The sequence below is a fragment of the Microcebus murinus genome, chromosome 5 (assembly GCF_040939455.1).
Source record: "Microcebus murinus isolate Inina chromosome 5, M.murinus_Inina_mat1.0, whole genome shotgun sequence".
NCBI lineage: Eukaryota > Metazoa > Chordata > Mammalia > Primates > Cheirogaleidae > Microcebus > Microcebus murinus.
Window position 1 is genome coordinate 102,496,968 of NC_134108.1, and position 17,372 is coordinate 102,514,339.

The 17,372-nt window shown below is 49.7% G+C and overlaps 1 protein-coding gene across 3 annotated transcripts in view; it reads right to left on the reverse strand.

Moving 5' to 3' along the window:
• Positions 1–4,269: 4,269 nt before the first annotated feature.
• Positions 4,270–17,372, reverse strand: part of TAF8 (TATA-box binding protein associated factor 8) — a 29,902-nt gene continuing 16,799 nt past the window's right edge. The window contains exons 8-9 of one of the 3 annotated variants that reach the window (XM_076003355.1): positions 15,740–15,879; positions 4,270–4,801 (exon numbers count right to left, since the gene is read on the reverse strand). In XM_076003355.1, coding sequence (XP_075859470.1) covers positions 4,597–4,801; positions 15,740–15,879 — 345 coding nt within the window. In that variant the 3' untranslated portion in view covers positions 4,270–4,596. Of the gene's footprint in view, positions 4,802–11,878; positions 15,458–15,739; positions 15,880–17,372 lie in introns of those variants that run through there. The other 2 variants (XM_012773223.3, XM_012773227.3) reach the window with 2 other exon arrangements.

Genomic DNA, 17,372 nt, shown 5'->3' on the forward strand with positions numbered 1-17,372 from the left:
ACTTTTCCAGTAAAAATGGAAAGGCGCTTAGTGTTAACTGCTGCAGATCTGAGTTCTAGTCCCCGCTCTGGCACCTACTACAGTTGCTCAGTGACGTTGGGCAGGTCCCCCCACTTTAGTTTGGCCTCAGTTTCCTGAAGGAGTTGGGTTTGTAAGTGTAGTTCCTGCCAGCCTGAATACAAGGAACGACAGCTTTACTTCTGAACAGGATCAGATACAAGAAGCCGGGGTGTGGAGGAGCAGGTGGCGGTGAGACAGCGCTGAGGGGCTGCAGGGCTGGATGGGTGCTCCGCAGGGCGTGGGCTGGGGGAGGGAGGCCTCGGGGGTGGCGCTGGCTCCTGGAGGACCCAGAGTGGGGGCTGCTCAGGCTCAGCTCTCGCCTGAGCAGTAGAAAGCTCTGCAGTGAAGGGGGCTGGAGGGCCCAGGCTGTGTCTGGGGCTGGGCTTTCTGGAGGTGGGGGAGATGTCCACATAAACTTCGAAAAGAGGGCAGAGATACCAACTCATCTGTGCCAACATCTGAAAGAAAGGCCAAGAACATAGCCCTCCTACATCACCCTGCTCTCCCTCCACACTCAGGCAGCACAGTGGAGCGGCAGCCCTGATGCTCAGGAACCCTTCCTGGTGCTGCTTGTCACCTGCAGTTTCCAGATGCCTGGTCCTAGCTCCAGCCCCTGACCGCCCATCAGATGACCACAGCTCTGGGGCAGGGAGGCAGCTCAGGGAAGAGTGTCAATGTCAGCCACAAGTGTCACTTATCATCCCTAGTATCACATCTCTCAATGACCCCTGTGAGGCATCATTCGCCTGCTGTATATTAACATATGAGGAAGGTGCGACTCAGAGCAATTCGGTCACTTGCAGCTCAGGGAGCGGATGGCAGGGCTGGCCGCAGACCTGGCATGTTCCGGGGGCAGGCAGGCATCTTCCACCTGCCACAGTGCTCAGCATTTAGGGGCAGGAAGTGGGGGAGTGGTAAGGATCTCAGGGGAGCAAAAAGAAAAACAGAAAAAATCAACCAAAAAAACCCAAAGATACAGAACATGCATTTCACATGCCACCACCTGTGTGACAACAAAATAATACATTCCTGTGTGTTTATACCTTTATAGACTAGCTCTGAAGAGACCAGTAATCGTGGCTGTTTCTGGGGTGACTGAGAAAGGCGACAAGAAGGAGCACAGCTTAGTTTTTACCATATGTCCCTCTGTACCTTTGGATTTTGTGCTGTATCCATTTATTACGTGAGTTAATGTAAAGCACTTAAAATCCTACCTGGCACAGAGCAAGTGCTGCATACATGTAAGCGCTATATAAATGTAAGCTATTGTTACTATTCACAAACCACGTAAGATGAGTCTAGGGAGAGACGCTGGGAGGGGAGGCGAGCTGGGCCTGGCCGGGCTAGGGGTCCGACAGCGGCGCATGGGTCAGCCCCACGCAGAGAGGCTCCTGGGTGCTTCCTGGAGCTCAGGAGGGTGCAGGCCTCCCTCGGACAAGCTGGGGACACACTTCCTGACAAGACCCCAGAGTTCCAGAGCATTCCCTGCAGCCAGAGGCAGGCTTCAGGTGAGGCCACGAGACGTGGTGCACTCAGGCTCCGCGGCGAGGGCCTCTCAGAGGGAGGACGAGGCATTCCAGAGGACATGGCAGGAAGAGTCTGGGGCTCCTCCAGGACAGGGTCCACACCCTCCAGGTTGGCTGAGTGACCTTCCAGAGGGCTGTAGCTGGCCCTGTCACCTGGGCAACCCAGACAGGGCCCAGGTACCCTGGGGCTGACAAGCTTGTAGGGACAGCAGCCTGCACTGGCAAGGGTCGGGAGGAGGACAGAACTCAGGTTTGCCCACGTGTGTGTCCCTCAGTGGTTCTTCTGGAGGACGAGCTCCTTGGGGAGCACTTGGTAGCTCGCGACAAAGTCTAACAATTCTCAGCATGTCCCTGGCCTCACAAACACAGGAAAGAAAAACTGCTTCTTCGGATTGTCAGTGGAGAGAGACGGAGGAAGGGGGCAGCTGGTGGCACCAGGGAGGGGAGGGCGCAGATCAGGGAGCCGCTGTGACGCGCTGTACGGTTTGTGTCCCCACAGAATGCAGTTTCAGAAGGAGTCGATCGCTTTCCCCATCCACGCACCTGCAGGACGATCCCGGACTGAAAGGACTGTGCAGCCACGGCACTCCTGGGATGGTGGGGAAAGCTGTGCAGGGACAACTTCTCGGCTCCCTCCGTGGCCAGGCTTATACCGGGGATGCTGCATTTCAAAATGACACCGCGGAAGAGCTCACCTCAGTCGTGATAACAGAAATGCGAACGACAGCAATCCTGAAATGCCGTTTTCACTCACATCGGATTGGCAAACTATTAGACACGCTGTGTGGGCGAGGGTGTGGGGAAAGAGGCCTCTTTTTCCTGGCACGAGGCTGAACTGGCACAACCCCCACGGACAGCATGCGGCAACAGCTGCTGGCTTCGTCTGCCTGGGCTGCTGTCACAAAGCACCGTGAACTGCGTGGCGTGTACGTCACAGAAACTTATTCTCACAGTCGCAGGCTGGGAACCCCAAGGTCAAGGAAGATTCAGGGTCTGGTGAGGGCCTGTTCTCTGGAGCCTTCTCAATGTGTCCTCATATGGTGGAAGGGGGAAGGCAGCTCTCTGGGACCTCTTTTATAAGGACACTAATCCCACTCACGAGGGCTTCGCTCTCATGACCTCACCACCTCCTAAAAGGCCCCACGTCCTACCTAACATTATTGCTTTGGGGGTGAGGATTTTAACATGGATTTGGGGGGCACACAAACACTCAGACCATAGCCACTAGCAACACGTTAAATACAAGTTAAATATTATGGACTAGGGATTCTGCTTCTAGGAAGTTGGCCTGCAGATACACCAGCAAAATGGCATCATGTCATTGCAGCATTGTCGGAAACATTCTCAATGTCTCTAAATAGAAATTTCATCAAGCTGGGATAAGACCTACAATGGGACACTCTGCAGCCATAAAAACAAATGAGGAAGCCCTTTATGTACCAGGAATGACCTCCAAGAGACAGCAAGTGGGGGAAAATGCAAGTACAGAAGAGAGTGTGCAGCATGCTACCATATGTGGAAAAAAAGGAAAAAATGTATATGTCTATGTTTGCTTGATGTGCACAGAATATCTCTGGTGACAATGGCTGCGTGTTGGGAGGGGCCTGGTGGTATTTTGGAACAGCCTTTGTCCCTGCGGAGGACTCTATCTCCTCCAGGCCTGGGGAGAGCAATAGCTCCCACCATCCGAAAAAGGGGCCCCCTCCGACCTGCTGCTCTCCGGGTGCAGCGGGAAGGCGTGTGGTTAGGAAGGCAGGGCCATGCCATTTAGTGGCTTGGTGTCCTCACCTCTAAGCCTGTTTTCTCTTCTGTTCAGCAGCAAGCATAATAGTACTATCAGCAATGAGATGACACCTGCGTAAATGGGGACGGAAACTGTACTGACCTCGTCAGGTCACCGTGAGGATTAACGGAGTTAATGTGCTTGAAGTGCTCAGCACAGTGCCTGGCGTAGAGCGAGTGCTCAGTGAATGGATCTGCTGCAAAATACTTCTTGGATTCTCATCTGCATTTCTGAGCCTACGGGATCAGAACCGGAACTCCTCAGCAAGGCCAACAAGGACCCTAGGGTCTACGTCCAACCTTTGCCTCCACACTCAGCCCTCGCCACGGCCTCGTATGCTCCATGGTCCTCTGTTCCCGCTGCCCAGCATGCCCTTCCTTCTTCTGCCTGACTCGGGCAACTCCAAGGTCCAGCTCAAATGTCACCAGCCCAGAAAGTGTTTGTGCTCCCCTCCCCCGAGACGGCAGAGCACCTGGGCGCTCCTTTATAAGGTGTCATCACACTGCACGGTGATTATGTCCTTCATCGCAGCTGATACACACACATTTGTTGTTACAATAAAAAGAATAGGGGAAAAAAACCCAAACCCACTCAACTCCATTCAAAACCACAATAAGATCTGGTTTTCTACCTATCAGACTAGCAAAGTTCAGTGAGTTCCAAGACACCGAGGTGGCGGAGACAGACTCGCAGACGGGAGTGTCAGCTGGTACATGTTCCGAGGAGGGTGCAACATCCGGCCACATCCAGTGGGCACACAGAGCAAAATGACACAGCACAGGGCTCCTCACTGCAGCAATGCTGACCCAGCAGAAAGCTGGAAACTACCCAAGTGCCCATCAGCTAGGGACTGGGAAACAAGCTATCGTGGAGCCTTACGACCAACATTATGCAGCTATGGAACAGACAGAAGCTCTTTATTATTAAAATGGAACATTGCCAAAAGATACACTGAGAGATAGGGGAAAAGCACGGATTGTTTATACAGTATCTACCATTGTATAAAATGGAGAAAAAATATATACAAACATTTTTGCATTTGATGCATAGAACTTCTGGAAGAATATGTAAGATAATATTAATAGTAACATATTAGTAGCCTCCAGGGATGAGAACTGCGTTGTCTGAGAAACAGGGGAGGAGGGAGGTGCTTAGTTACTACTCACAACTTTTTCTTTCTTTTAAATTTTACACTGTATACAAATCTATTCAAAATTAAATAACCTTTTAACAAAGGAAGAAAAGAAAAGCTAATAATAAGATGGAGATGAGGGTAAGCCCCAAGCTCCAAAAGGAGGAAAAATACCTTGAACTTGTTCCCAGGAGTGAGGGAGTCCATGGCAAAGCTCTACCTCGGGCCAGTCGCCCCCCACTTGCACCTGGGCACCGGCAGTTGATGTGCAGAGAATTAACAACTTGCTTCAGTACGAGCCTGAGTAAAACAGAAGATGATAAACCCACCATCAGCAGCTGAGGAAAATTCATAAATGAACGTATAACATAATTCAAAAGCAATAGAATCTGGGGCCCCAGGACTCTTTCATTATTACAAAAACTAACAAGGCTCAGACCGTTCCTCTTGCACCCGCAAGCCACTTCAAAGAGCCTCCGAGGATCCTGACCTCCTATTTAAAAGCCTCTGAAGGCCGGGCATGGTGGCTCACACCTGTAGTCCTAGTACTTTGGGAGGTCACAGCAGGAAGACAGCTTGAGCCCAGGAGTTTGAGCTCAACCTGGGCAACAGAGCAAGACTCCATCTCAACAAAATATAGAAGAATTAGCCAGCATGGTGGTGTAGGTCCCAGCTATTTAGCAGGCTGAGGCAGGAGGATCACCTGAGGACAGGAGTTTAAGGTCGCAGTGAGCCAAGATGATGCCACTACACTCCAGCCTGGGTGACTGAGCAAGACCCTATCTCTCTCTCTCTCTCACACACACACACACACAGACACACACACAGCCTCGGAAGATCAAGAACTCACCTAGGTAAAAGAGCATGGAGCAGGACCCCCTCCAACCCTGGACCCCAGGTGACCTCTATGAGAAAGACCCACCAGAGAAAGGGACAGGAAACACCTGCCAGTTCAAACAACCCTTTTCCTGGGACAACCTTGATTCAAAGCAGGCAGAAACGTCCTCAAACCCAACCTGCCTAGCCACGGTACAATCTGAGGGCCAATGCTACCAAGAGAACCTCTGCTGGCTTTACAAGGGAGAAGGCTGGTCACAGCTGACACCAAACTAGCCTCAAAAGAGATGTCACAACAGGGACACGGGAGCCTCGGGCTGTGCCACAGCGGGCACCGGGCACTCCGTTCAGTGGCCGAGTCCTCACAGGCTGAGTCAGACAACACCCCACCTCACCTGCCCTCCCACCTTCCCTCTGCCCGCTCGGGCCCTCCCCACTCTTGACTCACCTCTTCCTGAAGCTTCACTTGCTAACCCCACCCCGTTTGGAACTGTGCAAGGGCGTCAGCCCTTAAGTCCTTAAGTCCAACCCTCTAAGGACAGTTGCTCTCCTCTGTCTTGGTAAGTGGAGTTAAAAACAGGTTCCTGCGTGTTTATCTGTCTCCCTGACTACACTGCTAACTCCCCGGGGAAAGGGAGCTGTCTGTAGGGTTATGTTTCCTCCCTCTCCCTTGGTTCAGGACTCAGGCTGCAGTGAGGCGTCGCACTTGGCCTTGCTGACGGGCTGCCTGGCTCTCTTGGGGCCAGGACTAACCTTCCCCCAGTTTTAGGGTGGCAAGCTGTCCCCTGCTGAATCGTGTTTGGCCAATGCCAAACTATGCGGGCCGCTTCCAGCCAGAATGACCCCAAGTCGGCTCCTGTCACTCCCTTGCTACTCGTCTCCCTCTGAATGACATCCAAAGCCCTTCATCAGGTCCATGAGGCTTTGCACCTGCAGCCCCTTCTCCTCCCCTCTCCCTCTTGCCCAGACACCCAGCCCCTTGCTGTGGAGGGCGCCCACCCCTGCCTCGAGCAAGGGTGCGTCCTGTTCCCTCCCCTGCAAGGCTCTTCCATGTGGCTGGCCCTGTCACTGCATTCGGTCTATGCTCAGAGAGAACCTTCCTCTCCCACCCTGTGTAAAACCGCAGCCCCCGCAGCAACCGCTCCTTCCCCTGCTGGCCTGTTGTGTGGCCACGGTGCCTGTCACCGCCTGTCCAGGTCCACCCTCACTGGGCCCTGGAGGCTGGCGCTGTGTGGCTGCATCCACAGACCCACGCCCGCTGCCTCCGCTCAGCAGAGGGCAGGGGACACTGAAGGCCAGGAGGAGAACGAGGTCAGCGTATTAGTTTCCACAGTGGCTCCCTCCGTGCAGGGCTGCTGCGCGCTGCCTGGGCTCCGCACCCGAGGCCTCAGCTCTTGCAGAAGACTCTCCCATCCCCCAACACCCTCAGGTTCTGGAAACTACCACCTCCTCTTCCTGTTACCAGCCCAGGTGCTACGCTGACCCTCCTGCTTCCCCTGTACCTTGCTCACACCTTTGGAGGTAATCCCTTTATGAAACCGTCGCCCAATTACCCAGCACGGGTATGCCATCACTTTCCTTTCAGGCCCCCAAATTCACCACCTGACATCAGATGTCTGTCATTTGTGAGCTGTCTGTCCCCCAACTCGACCATTAGCTCAGAGACGGTGGGGACCTCGTTACTCTCTGCCGTTTCCCAACATCTGTATCCGCACCTGCACACAGCAGGAGCTCAGTGAACGTTTGCTGAATGAGTGACCGAACAAGGAAGGATCGGGGTGACCTGGAGAGAGCCTACAGGGCTGCAAGGACAGGCAAGACTTTAGGAAGTGGCGGGGAGCAAGGGCTCCATGGAGGTGCAGGAAGCAGCTGTGGTGGGCAGGGCCTGCTCCGCTCGGGGCACAGAGACCCTAGTTTATGTCCTTCTTAGCACATCTCTGCCGTCCGTAATGATCTTGGTTTTGTTTTGTCTGTCTTCCCACCAGAATAAATTCCCTGAAGGCAGGGACCACGTCTGTCTTGTTCCCCACAGAATCCTTAGAGCTGGCACAGTGCCTGGCAAACACAGAAGGCACTAGATCCGTATTTGTTGAATCAATGAAAAGAAAAATGAGTTATCCGAAGGAAACAGTGAATTGGCAGAGGGCCTCAAAAGCCCGGCTGGGCAGTTTGGACTTGGAGCGAAAAGCAGTAGGGAGGAAGCGCAAGTCGTCCTGCAGGGAGAGGACCCGCAAAGCGAGGGCTGGTAGGAAGGTGACCTGGCAGGGGCTGCAGGCCGGGAAAGACCAGGGAGACTGCTCAGCATCCCGGAAGGTGGAGGGGGCACCTGTTAGTTAACGACTGGATATAGATGAATGAGGAGGAAGATGACTCTGAGTGTTTCACCCAGGGGCTGGCAGGGGTGGGGGGGTGCAGGGAAGATGAGATGATGCTGTTGAGCCTGCCATCCTGGCCCAAGGTAAGCGCTCCAGGGCCAGCTGCTGTTATCCTGTTTCTAACCTCTGTCTCAAGTGGGAAAGCTAGAGAGTGGAAGTGGTTTGGGGACAAAGGTAAGCCAAAGCCGGTCCTGTCAAGCGTAACCGGACAGCTGGATGCTGAGGCCCCCCAGAGGTAATGGCTGGAGGAGGAGCAACAGATCAGCCATCTTCTATGCAAGCAGAGATGGAGTATTTGGGACCATCCACAGTTGGGAGCATTGGAGGGAAGAGCCAGGAAAGAAAAGGAAGGCCAAGGGGTAGAATAATGAGGAAACGAGGGCAGTGTCATGGAAGCCAAAGGAACAACTCTGAAGAAGGAAGGGGCAGCCAACACAGTCACATGCCAGAAGCAAAAGCAAGCGGCTGATCCTCACTGAGGAGCCCCAACCCTGGAGGAGCCCCTGACTGCTGGCCTCTGGGGCAGGCTGGCAGAGCCCATGGCACAGAGCCATGTGGTTCATTGTCAGTAAAGGGCTTGCTGCCTGTCCTAACATGTCCTAAACCTCATTTATGGTGGAGATTGCCAATAAATCTCCTATAAATCTGTTATTTCCTTCTGTCCATGGTGACAAAGCTCCCAAATTTTACCTAGACAGAGCCACCCAGCTAAAGACCACATTTCCTTACTTTCCTTGCAGCTAGGTGGGGCCGTGACTAGCAGGGGCCTGCTCTTAGGAGGAAGTTGAGGGCTCTCTTTAGAAATCCCTCCCCCGACTCCCCACCTCCTTCCCCATGGCTGGAGCAGGCCCAGCAGATGGGGTGGCAACTGTCTTCCATCATGTGGGTGCAAGCAGCACCAGAGGTGACAGAGGAGACAGAAGGAGTCACCAAGCCAGCCTGGACCACCTACCCAGCCTTTCATAGAAGGCCTATGCTCCTGACTTAAGCCATGAGATTTTGGGGACTTTTTGTTATAGCAGCCTAACCCATATTGGCACATTGAATCCAAGTGAAATGCCACCTTAGATCAAACCAAAAGTTGCTCAGCTCATCTCTGCCAGAGGCCCCAAGAGGCTGTGAGAGAGGTCACTGGCATTTCCCTTGACAAGAGACTCACTCTCCGTGCACCAGGAAATCCTCAGTCTCCTTAATCATCTGTTACAGAGCCATCATCCATAAATGGGTCAAACCCCTTCCTAAAAGTTTCTGTCTCCCCATCTACTCCATCGAGAAAAGAACATGAGCAGTGACTAGCGCCCAGCCGGCCTCACCATCACTCCTTAACCGGTTCCATTTCCGACTCCCCTTCTCCTCCCACCCACAGGCCACGAGTGGGTGGGGTGTGGCGGGAATCAGCTTGCACACAGCAGTGCACGATGCCTACGAGCAAGAGAATCTCTGCAACAGTCGAGAGGCAACAGCGCCAACGGGAGAGAGCATAAACTCGGAGCGGAATGCCTGCGTGCAGCCCGCAGCTGAGCCACCCAGCAGCAGAGCGCTGAGGGAAGTCGTTGCCCTCCCTGCCCTCGACTGCAAACAGGGAAAACGGTAAAAACATTCGCTTTTAGGGTAACTGTGAGGCTCGAATGAGTCACCACGTGAGAACAGTGACTGGCAAGAGCTGTGTTCTCAATTAGCATTAGCTTTTACAATTTTTAAAGCAACAGAAAAAAAAAGGCCTGGCAATACAACGACACTGTCATTTATAAAGCATAGTCAGACTTTACTAACGAAAAAGACAGTCCATGGAGCCCCCGAACAAAGTATGATAATGATCCCATTTTGTAGAAACTGCTTTGGAAGTTTAGTGATTAGCTCAAGATCTCACAGGTGGCGGTTGAGGGGCCATAAGTACAAGTCACCACGCCTCATTTTAATGAGCCACATGAATTTCAGAAAAAAAAAAAAGCTAGGGAATGTCTTTCACATTTGTTTCCCTGAAAGCCAGCCCATTTTGTTAGTGGGCTCTCAGATCACCCCACTGACCATCATTCAGGTGCCTCCTGGTGACGAGCAGGAAGGTGGTCAGAGAAGGGGATGACCAGGCTGCCTGCTCACAGACACATACAGGAGGCCAGGCACGGTGGTGGCTCGGGCCTGTGATTCCAGCACTTTGGGAGGCTGAGGTGGGAGGATCGCTTGAGCCCAGGAGTTTGAAACCAGCCTGAACAACAAAGCAAGATCCTATCTCTCCAAAAAAAAAATTAAAAAGAAAATTAGCTAGCCATGGTGGCACACACCTATAAGTCCTAGCTGGAGGGGAGGCTGAAGCAGGAGGATCACTTGAGCCCAGGAATTCAAGGTTACAGTGAGCTATAATCGTGCCACTATACTCCCAGCCTGGGCAACAGAGCAAGACCCTGTCTCAAAAAGCAAAAACAAAAACAAGGAGACTGTTGTATGCTTAAGAGACTTAAAAAGTAAGTGGACTGTGTGGATCTTATTTTGATCCTGATTCAACAAGTCAATAGTGAAAAACAAAAACAGGTCTATGAGACAAATAGAAAAATTTGAATACGAACTGGTATTGGGGGTATTATGAAATCACTGTTTATCTGTTATAATGATATAGTGGTTATGTAAAAAAAAGTCTATCAACACACACAAATATGCCCAACTGATTTTTGACAAAGGTATAAGAATAATTCAATTGAGGAAGAGTATCCTTTCAACAAATGGTGCAGGGTCAATTAGAAATCCACAGGCAAAACAATGAACTTGACTTAAACCTCATGCCTTACATAAAAATTAACTCAAAACAGATCAAGGACTAACATGTAAAACATAAATCTATACAAATTTTAGGAAAAAAATATGGCAGAAAATCTTCAGGGCCTAGACTTGGTAAAGTTTTTAGATTCAATACCAAAAACACAATCCATAAAAGGCAAAATAAATTGGACTTCATTAAAATTAAAAACTTTGGCTCTGCAAAAGACTCTATGAAAAGGATGAAAAGACAAGTTACCCAGTTGGAGAAAATATTTGCAAGCCACATATCCAACAAAGTTCTTACATCTAAAATATATAAAGAAATCTCTACTGGGCATCTACCCAAAGATCAAAAGTCGCTTTATGAAAAAGACACCTGCACTGGAATGTTTATAGCAGCACAATTCACAATTGCAAAGCTGTGGAAACAATCCAAGTGCCCATCAATTCATGAGTGGATTAATAAAATGTGGTATATGTATACCATGGAGTACTACTCAGCTTTAAGAAACAGTGGTGACATAGCACCTCTTGTATATTCCTGGATAGAGCTGGAACCCATTCTACTAAGTGAAGTATCTCAAGAATGGAAAAACAAGCACCACATGTACTCACCAGCAAATTGGTATTAACGGATCAACACCTAAGTGGACATATAGGAGTGACATTTATCGGGTGTTGGGAGGGTGGAGGAGGGGATGGGTATATACAACCACAACGAGTAAGAGGTACAACGTTTGGGGGATGGACACGCTTGAAGCTCTTACTCTAAGGGGGAGAGGAGACATGGGCAATATATAAAACCTTAACACTTGTACCCCCATAATACACTAAAATAGAAAAAAAGGAAAAAATAAATAAAATATATAAAGACATCTCAAACAATCCAATTAGACAATGGGCAAAAGACACAAAGGAACATTTCACCAAAGAGGATATTCAGGCAACAAATAAGCACATGAATAGATGTTCAACATCACACTAGCTGCTAGGTAAAAGCAAATTAAGAAAACAGTAAGACGGCAATGCAATGGCTCAACAGTGCAATGGCTCACATCTGTAGTCATAGCTACTGGGGAGGCTGAGGCTAGAAGATGACTTGAGCCCAGGAGTTCCAGTGAGCTATGGTTGTGTCACTTGACTCCAGCCTGGGTGACAGAGTGATACCTTGTCTCTAAAAAAAAGCAAATTAAAAAAAAAAAAAACACCAACAAGTAAATAATAAGATATTACTACACATCTGTCAAAATGGCTAAAGTAAAAAATGATAACAATGAATACTGGTGAGGACGTAGAGAAACTAGATCACTCATGTGTTGCTAGTGGGAATGAAAAACGGTACAGCCACTCTGGAAAGTACTTTGTCAGTTTCTTATAAAATTAAACATGCAGTTAGCATAGGACCCAGCGATTGCATTCTTAGGCATTTATTGCAGAGAAATGAAAATGTTATGTTTACACAAAAACCTGTACACAAGTGTTCACAGCTTTATTCATAACAGCCCGAAACTGGAAACAGCCCAGATGTCCCTCAGCATTGTGAGTGGTTAAACAAACTGTGTTAAATTAAACTGTGGTATGTCCAAACCATGGAATGCTACTTAGCAATAAAAAGAAACAAACTATTGATCCAACAACACAGATGGATCAAGTTAGTTATGCAGAGTGAAAAAAGCTAACCTCAAAAGATGACATACTTCATGATTCCATTTATATGACATTCTTTAAATAAAATTATAGAGATAAAGAACAGAGTAGTGGTCGCCAGGAGTTAAGAACAGGGAAGAGGTGAGGGAAGCTCAGTCGAGAGGGGCATTTTCAGTGGTAGTGGAACGTGGGCGGCTAGGGGGTGGTGGACCCCAGCATCCTTAGGAGCGACCATGGGCTCCTTGGCTGAGCCTCGGTGGCCTTTGGGCCTGGCAGTCATGAAGACAGTAGATGATTTGCTACGGTATGGAATTTGCTTCGAATATTTCAACATTGCAATGATAACTCCTCAGTGTTCACATAACTACTGTTCTCTCTGTATAAGAAAATTTCTATCCTATAAAACTCCAATGTCCAACTTGTTATGTGCCAGTCACAGAGCTGGACCTGAAAGATAACCGCATATTAGGTGAACTGGTAAAAAGCCTGAATTTTGCACGCTGCTGAAATAGTTGGAGAAATTGAAAATGTGGAGAGGACCAGGATGCATCTTGAAGCTAGTAAACCCAACGAAACTGTAATGGTTTTTATCAAGGACCAAACAGAAAAGGAAGTAGATGAAATTCACAGTAAATATTGTAAAAAAACCAAAAAAACAAAAACCAGAATGAATTTCAGCTTCTGGTGGATCAGGCCACAAAAGAATGCAAGAAAACTGTTGGAATGTCACAAAAAACAGTAATAACAGAACAGGAAGATGAATCTATACAAAAGCTAGTATCTGAGGCCGGGCGTGGTGGCTCACGCCCGTAATCCTAGCACTTTGGGAGGCCGAGGCGGGCAGATTGCTCAAGGTCAGGAGTTCGAAACCAGCCTGAGCGAGACCCCGTCTCTACCAAAAATAGAAATAAATTAATTGACCAACTAAAAATATATATACAAAAAATTAGCCGGGCATGGTGGCGCATGCCTGTAGTCCCAGCTACTCGGGAGACTGAGGCAGTAGGATCGCTGAGCCCCGGAGATTGAGGTTGCTGTGAGCCAGGCTGACGCCACGGCACTCACTCTAGCCTGGGCAACAAAGTGAGACTCTGTCTCAAAAAAAAAAAAAAAGCTAGTATCTGTATGCATGGGAAAGGAAGAGAGTAAAATGAAGTTCTCAGATACAACCTCAGTAACAACTACTTTCCTAAATCAAAGCTGGGCTCCTCAGGGAAACTGGAGTCTGATAGAACAGACGATTCTTCTAGTAGGACTGATATTCAAGAAGCACTTTCTTCACCAGAATCAGATTCACGCAATAGAAATGATCTTCAAGACACAGAAATAAGTCCAAGACAGAATCACCACACAAGAGCAGCTGGAAGTGCTGAGATTGAACCAAGAAATAAGCATAGTAGGAATTAGTGTGAGCTTTTGAACACAAATTAAGTTCAAAGCTTATAATTCTACTTATTTGCAAAGATTTTATTATGAACTTTTATTATGAGCTTTCTAAAAGTCACATTTATAATCCGCCTCTACTACTTTTTCCCTCCAAGAATTCCCCCAAAGCTATAAAAAATAGAAATTTATAAATATACATTGAGAATTATGCAGTTTTTACACAACAATGGGCAGGTCAATGTTTCAAGTTGTCTAACTCTTTCCCAGTGGCTCCCATCCAGAATTGGCAGGAGTACAACCTCTGAAAGTTCAGCAGCAGCAAAGGCAACCCTTTTCCAAATCCCGCGGCACTAGGGCCTGCAGCAGGTGCTGGTGTGGGGCAATGACGAGGAGTGAGGACCTGCAGAAACACTGACTGGGATGACCGCTCCCAGAAGCGATGAGAACGGCAGGCCGGGTTCAGCCATGGCTTGAACCTGGGACTGTATTTAAACTCGCCAGGCCAAGAACTGCCAAGGGCTGCATCACAGACTCCAAAGGGTTGGCACAGTTTCAGTCTAATTTGGGGAATCCAGTTTTCTCATTATTGTCTCCTCTTTAGTTCCGGGGCAAAGGGGCAGAGTGTCCCAGAGAACAGTGATGCTAGGGGGACACAGAGCCTGCTGGCAAGCCCCCAAGTTTCTCGAGTTTTCAAATTCACCAAGAGAATGGACAATTATGAGATGACTATAATTAAATATGGACCTTAGGGTTCTAACCCAGGGAACAGCGTGTTTATCCAGTGGTAACTTCCAGGTGTTTACAGGCATCTTTCTTCCTTCTGAGATCAAAGGATATCAGCCTGCCCAGCATCTTCCTTAAAAACTTCTTTTCTGGTTTGTCGAGTACATCCATCTTTCTCCAGGACGCAGAGGTTGAGCAGATTCACATCTGCTTCCTGGAGAACAACTCAGCCTAGACTGCGGGCTTCTCACAGCCCACTCCCACCGCAAGGTGGGAACGTGGCCTTCCGTCCACACTGGCCTTGCGGCAAACCAGGGAACCTTTTCAGCTTTCAGAAGACAAGGCCAAACCCAGCCCTCAGAATCCCACCGCACCAAATCCTTTCCCTATAGCTTAAAAATCTATGTCTCCTTTATCAGTCACAGCGTAACACAGCCAACGCCCAGGTTCTTGTCAGACAGCCCTCTTTTCCCGGGAGGGGCAGGACTTGGAAGTTCCCAAAGCACAGGCTCCACAGAGGGACAACTGACTGACCACAGAGGGGACAGAGAGCACTGCCCCACATCAAACGCCGACAAGAGGATCAGTGCCACTCTGGCATGTCACTGTCCTCCACATCGATGAGAATGTGATGAGCTCGCAAATCCTGCCAGCCCTGGGTCAAAGCTGTGACGTGTGGCCTCCTGTTGCCAGCGTGTTGAGGGGGCGCAGAGTCACTTCCATCAGCTCAGCAGGGCACTTGGAGCACAAGCGAGGAGAGAAGAATGAGGTCCTGACATGATAAATTAGTGCGACAAATTGTGAGTCAACAAAAGGGATCCCGACATCCTGAAACGCACCCCGGGCAGGCAGGCAGTGTTCTTGGTATTACAGCACGCACGGCGGCAAAGAACCCTTCTTTCCTGCCACGTTCCCTGGTCTTCTGGGTTTCAAAGCAATCAAGTCCTATGATAATAAATGAAGTCCCCGGCTGCTGCTACGCCCACGGTACATGCTCGCTGATTAAGAAGCCTCATTATTACCATCATCTCTTCCTCAACCCAAACATCCAGTGAAAACGGGTCATCTTAATATAAGGTTTGCTATTAAAATCATGTCCAATCACATCCGCAGCCTTGGCTCAGCCACAAAGAGGTCACTCTCTCTTCTGCCCTGCAGTGGCTTTAACTCCCCAGGGGGGTGGTGTCCGGGCCCGTGGACAAGCCAGGCTTCCTTCTCAGCTCACGAGAGGGACCTAGAAAGAAGAGGAACCATGGAGCCTGCCTGGTGGGGGCCCCGTCTGCTCTCTTAGGGGAGGGCAGCTCCGGGACTTGAGGGTTGGTGCCTGGGACACTCAACCACAAGGAACGACAGGCACACACAGGAGCCAAGTAAGCAGAGGAGAAGGGAGGGATCTCCTCTCACCAGAGCAGGTTTCCCCCGGCTCAAACCCACTGGCGAGCCTCTCTTTTCCACCAGGGAGCAGAGACCACCTCAGCAGGCCAGAGGCGACTCTGGACCTCCGCCTCCAACTCACTTCTTCCTGCGGATCTTGGGTTTCTTCACAGGTCGCAGATAGGGGTTATCAATGATGCTCTCCTCCCCGTTGCGGCTTCCCGACAAGGCGGGGTTCTGCTGCAGGACAGAAGTGTTCTCCTTCTCGGCTCCAGAATCGTCCTTTGAGCAAAAGCCGAAATAAAGCACAACACCAATGGCATAAGGAAAGAAATCGTGCCCATAGTAAGAACTGTTATTAGCATCCCTTTCCTTGAGAAATTCCTTCCAGTGTTCCTGTCTCTGCCCCAGACAAAATGAGGCCCAGGCCGGGGCTGGCTACAAGGGGCAGGCGAGGCTAACAGCCTGACGCAGGGGCACACAGCAGAGTCTTGAACCTCCTGAAGGCAGGGACGTGAGTTAGAAAGAATAGAGGCCTGGGAGGGGCAGGGAGTTGGGGGCTAAAATTTAGATGCTTCAGGGAGAAGCCCAGCCTGGTGGGGAGAAAAAGAAAAAGGGAAGGATGCCGGATGACTTGCAGGACCAAGAGCTACAGGGTGGGGACAATTATTTGCATAGGGTATCTCCTGGACCAAAGTTAGCATAAATCAGAACAGATCTCCCCCCAGATCCTCAAATTTCTGGTACTTGCAACTTGGTACCAATGATGATATCCCAGCACAGGCTGGAAACTTCTTGAGCCCTGAGGGTCCCCACCGAGGCCAAGCAGAGCCTGCAGGCACCAGCACGCGCAGGTCATGGATACGCCTGCCTGTGCCCTGTGAATCAGGTTTTTTACTGTTTGTTTTCTTTGAGGAAACGGTGACTTTTAGAGAAAAGGTTATAAGTTCACATAGATTCGGTATAATCTAAATTAAAATTTTTTAAAAACTGTGTTTAGACAGAAATCACAACTGTGTTTAGACAGAAAAAAGGTAATGTGCTAAGTTTTAAAAACTGTTCTGGGAATATAGATGAATAATTCTCTTTTCCTTATTTATGCTCTCCTCTACTTTCCGTGTTTCTTTTTTTTTTTTTCTTTTAAGAGGTGGAGGGCTGTGAGGAGGGATGCTCAGTTGCCTTGTTTGTGTTGAGACAGAGTCTCACTCTGCCGCCCTGGGTAGAGCGCAGCTGTGTCATCATAGCTCACTGCAACCTCCAACTCATGTGATCCTCCTGCCTCGGCCTCCTGGGTAGCTGGGACTACAGGCGCTCACCACAAAGCCCAGCTGTTTTTTGTGTTTTTTTTTTGGTAGAGACGGGGGTCTTGCTCTTGCTCAGGCTGGTCTTGAACTCCTGAACTCTGGCGATCCTCCCGCCTCGGCCTCCCAGAGTACTAGGATTACAGGCGTGAGCCACCGCGCCCGGCCTATTTTCCATGTTCTTTAAAAAGAGCAGAGGCTGCAGCGGAAGAGGGAGAAAATCACACCAAAAAAACTTGATCTGGAAGCTCAGGCCTAAGTCAGCAGAAGCTGATCTGGCTGCGCCCCCTGGTGACGGGCCAAGGGTTCCATGGGGAAGAAGTCACAGAGATTCCTGTTCTGCAGCTGCTGTTGAGACAGACAGCAGAGCAGAGGATGTTGTGGTCTGATGGCACTAGATGAACAGCAGGTTCCCCAGCTAGGGACAGGTGGCCTAGGGCACAGACACCAGTCTCAGGCTTTTTTTTTTTTTTT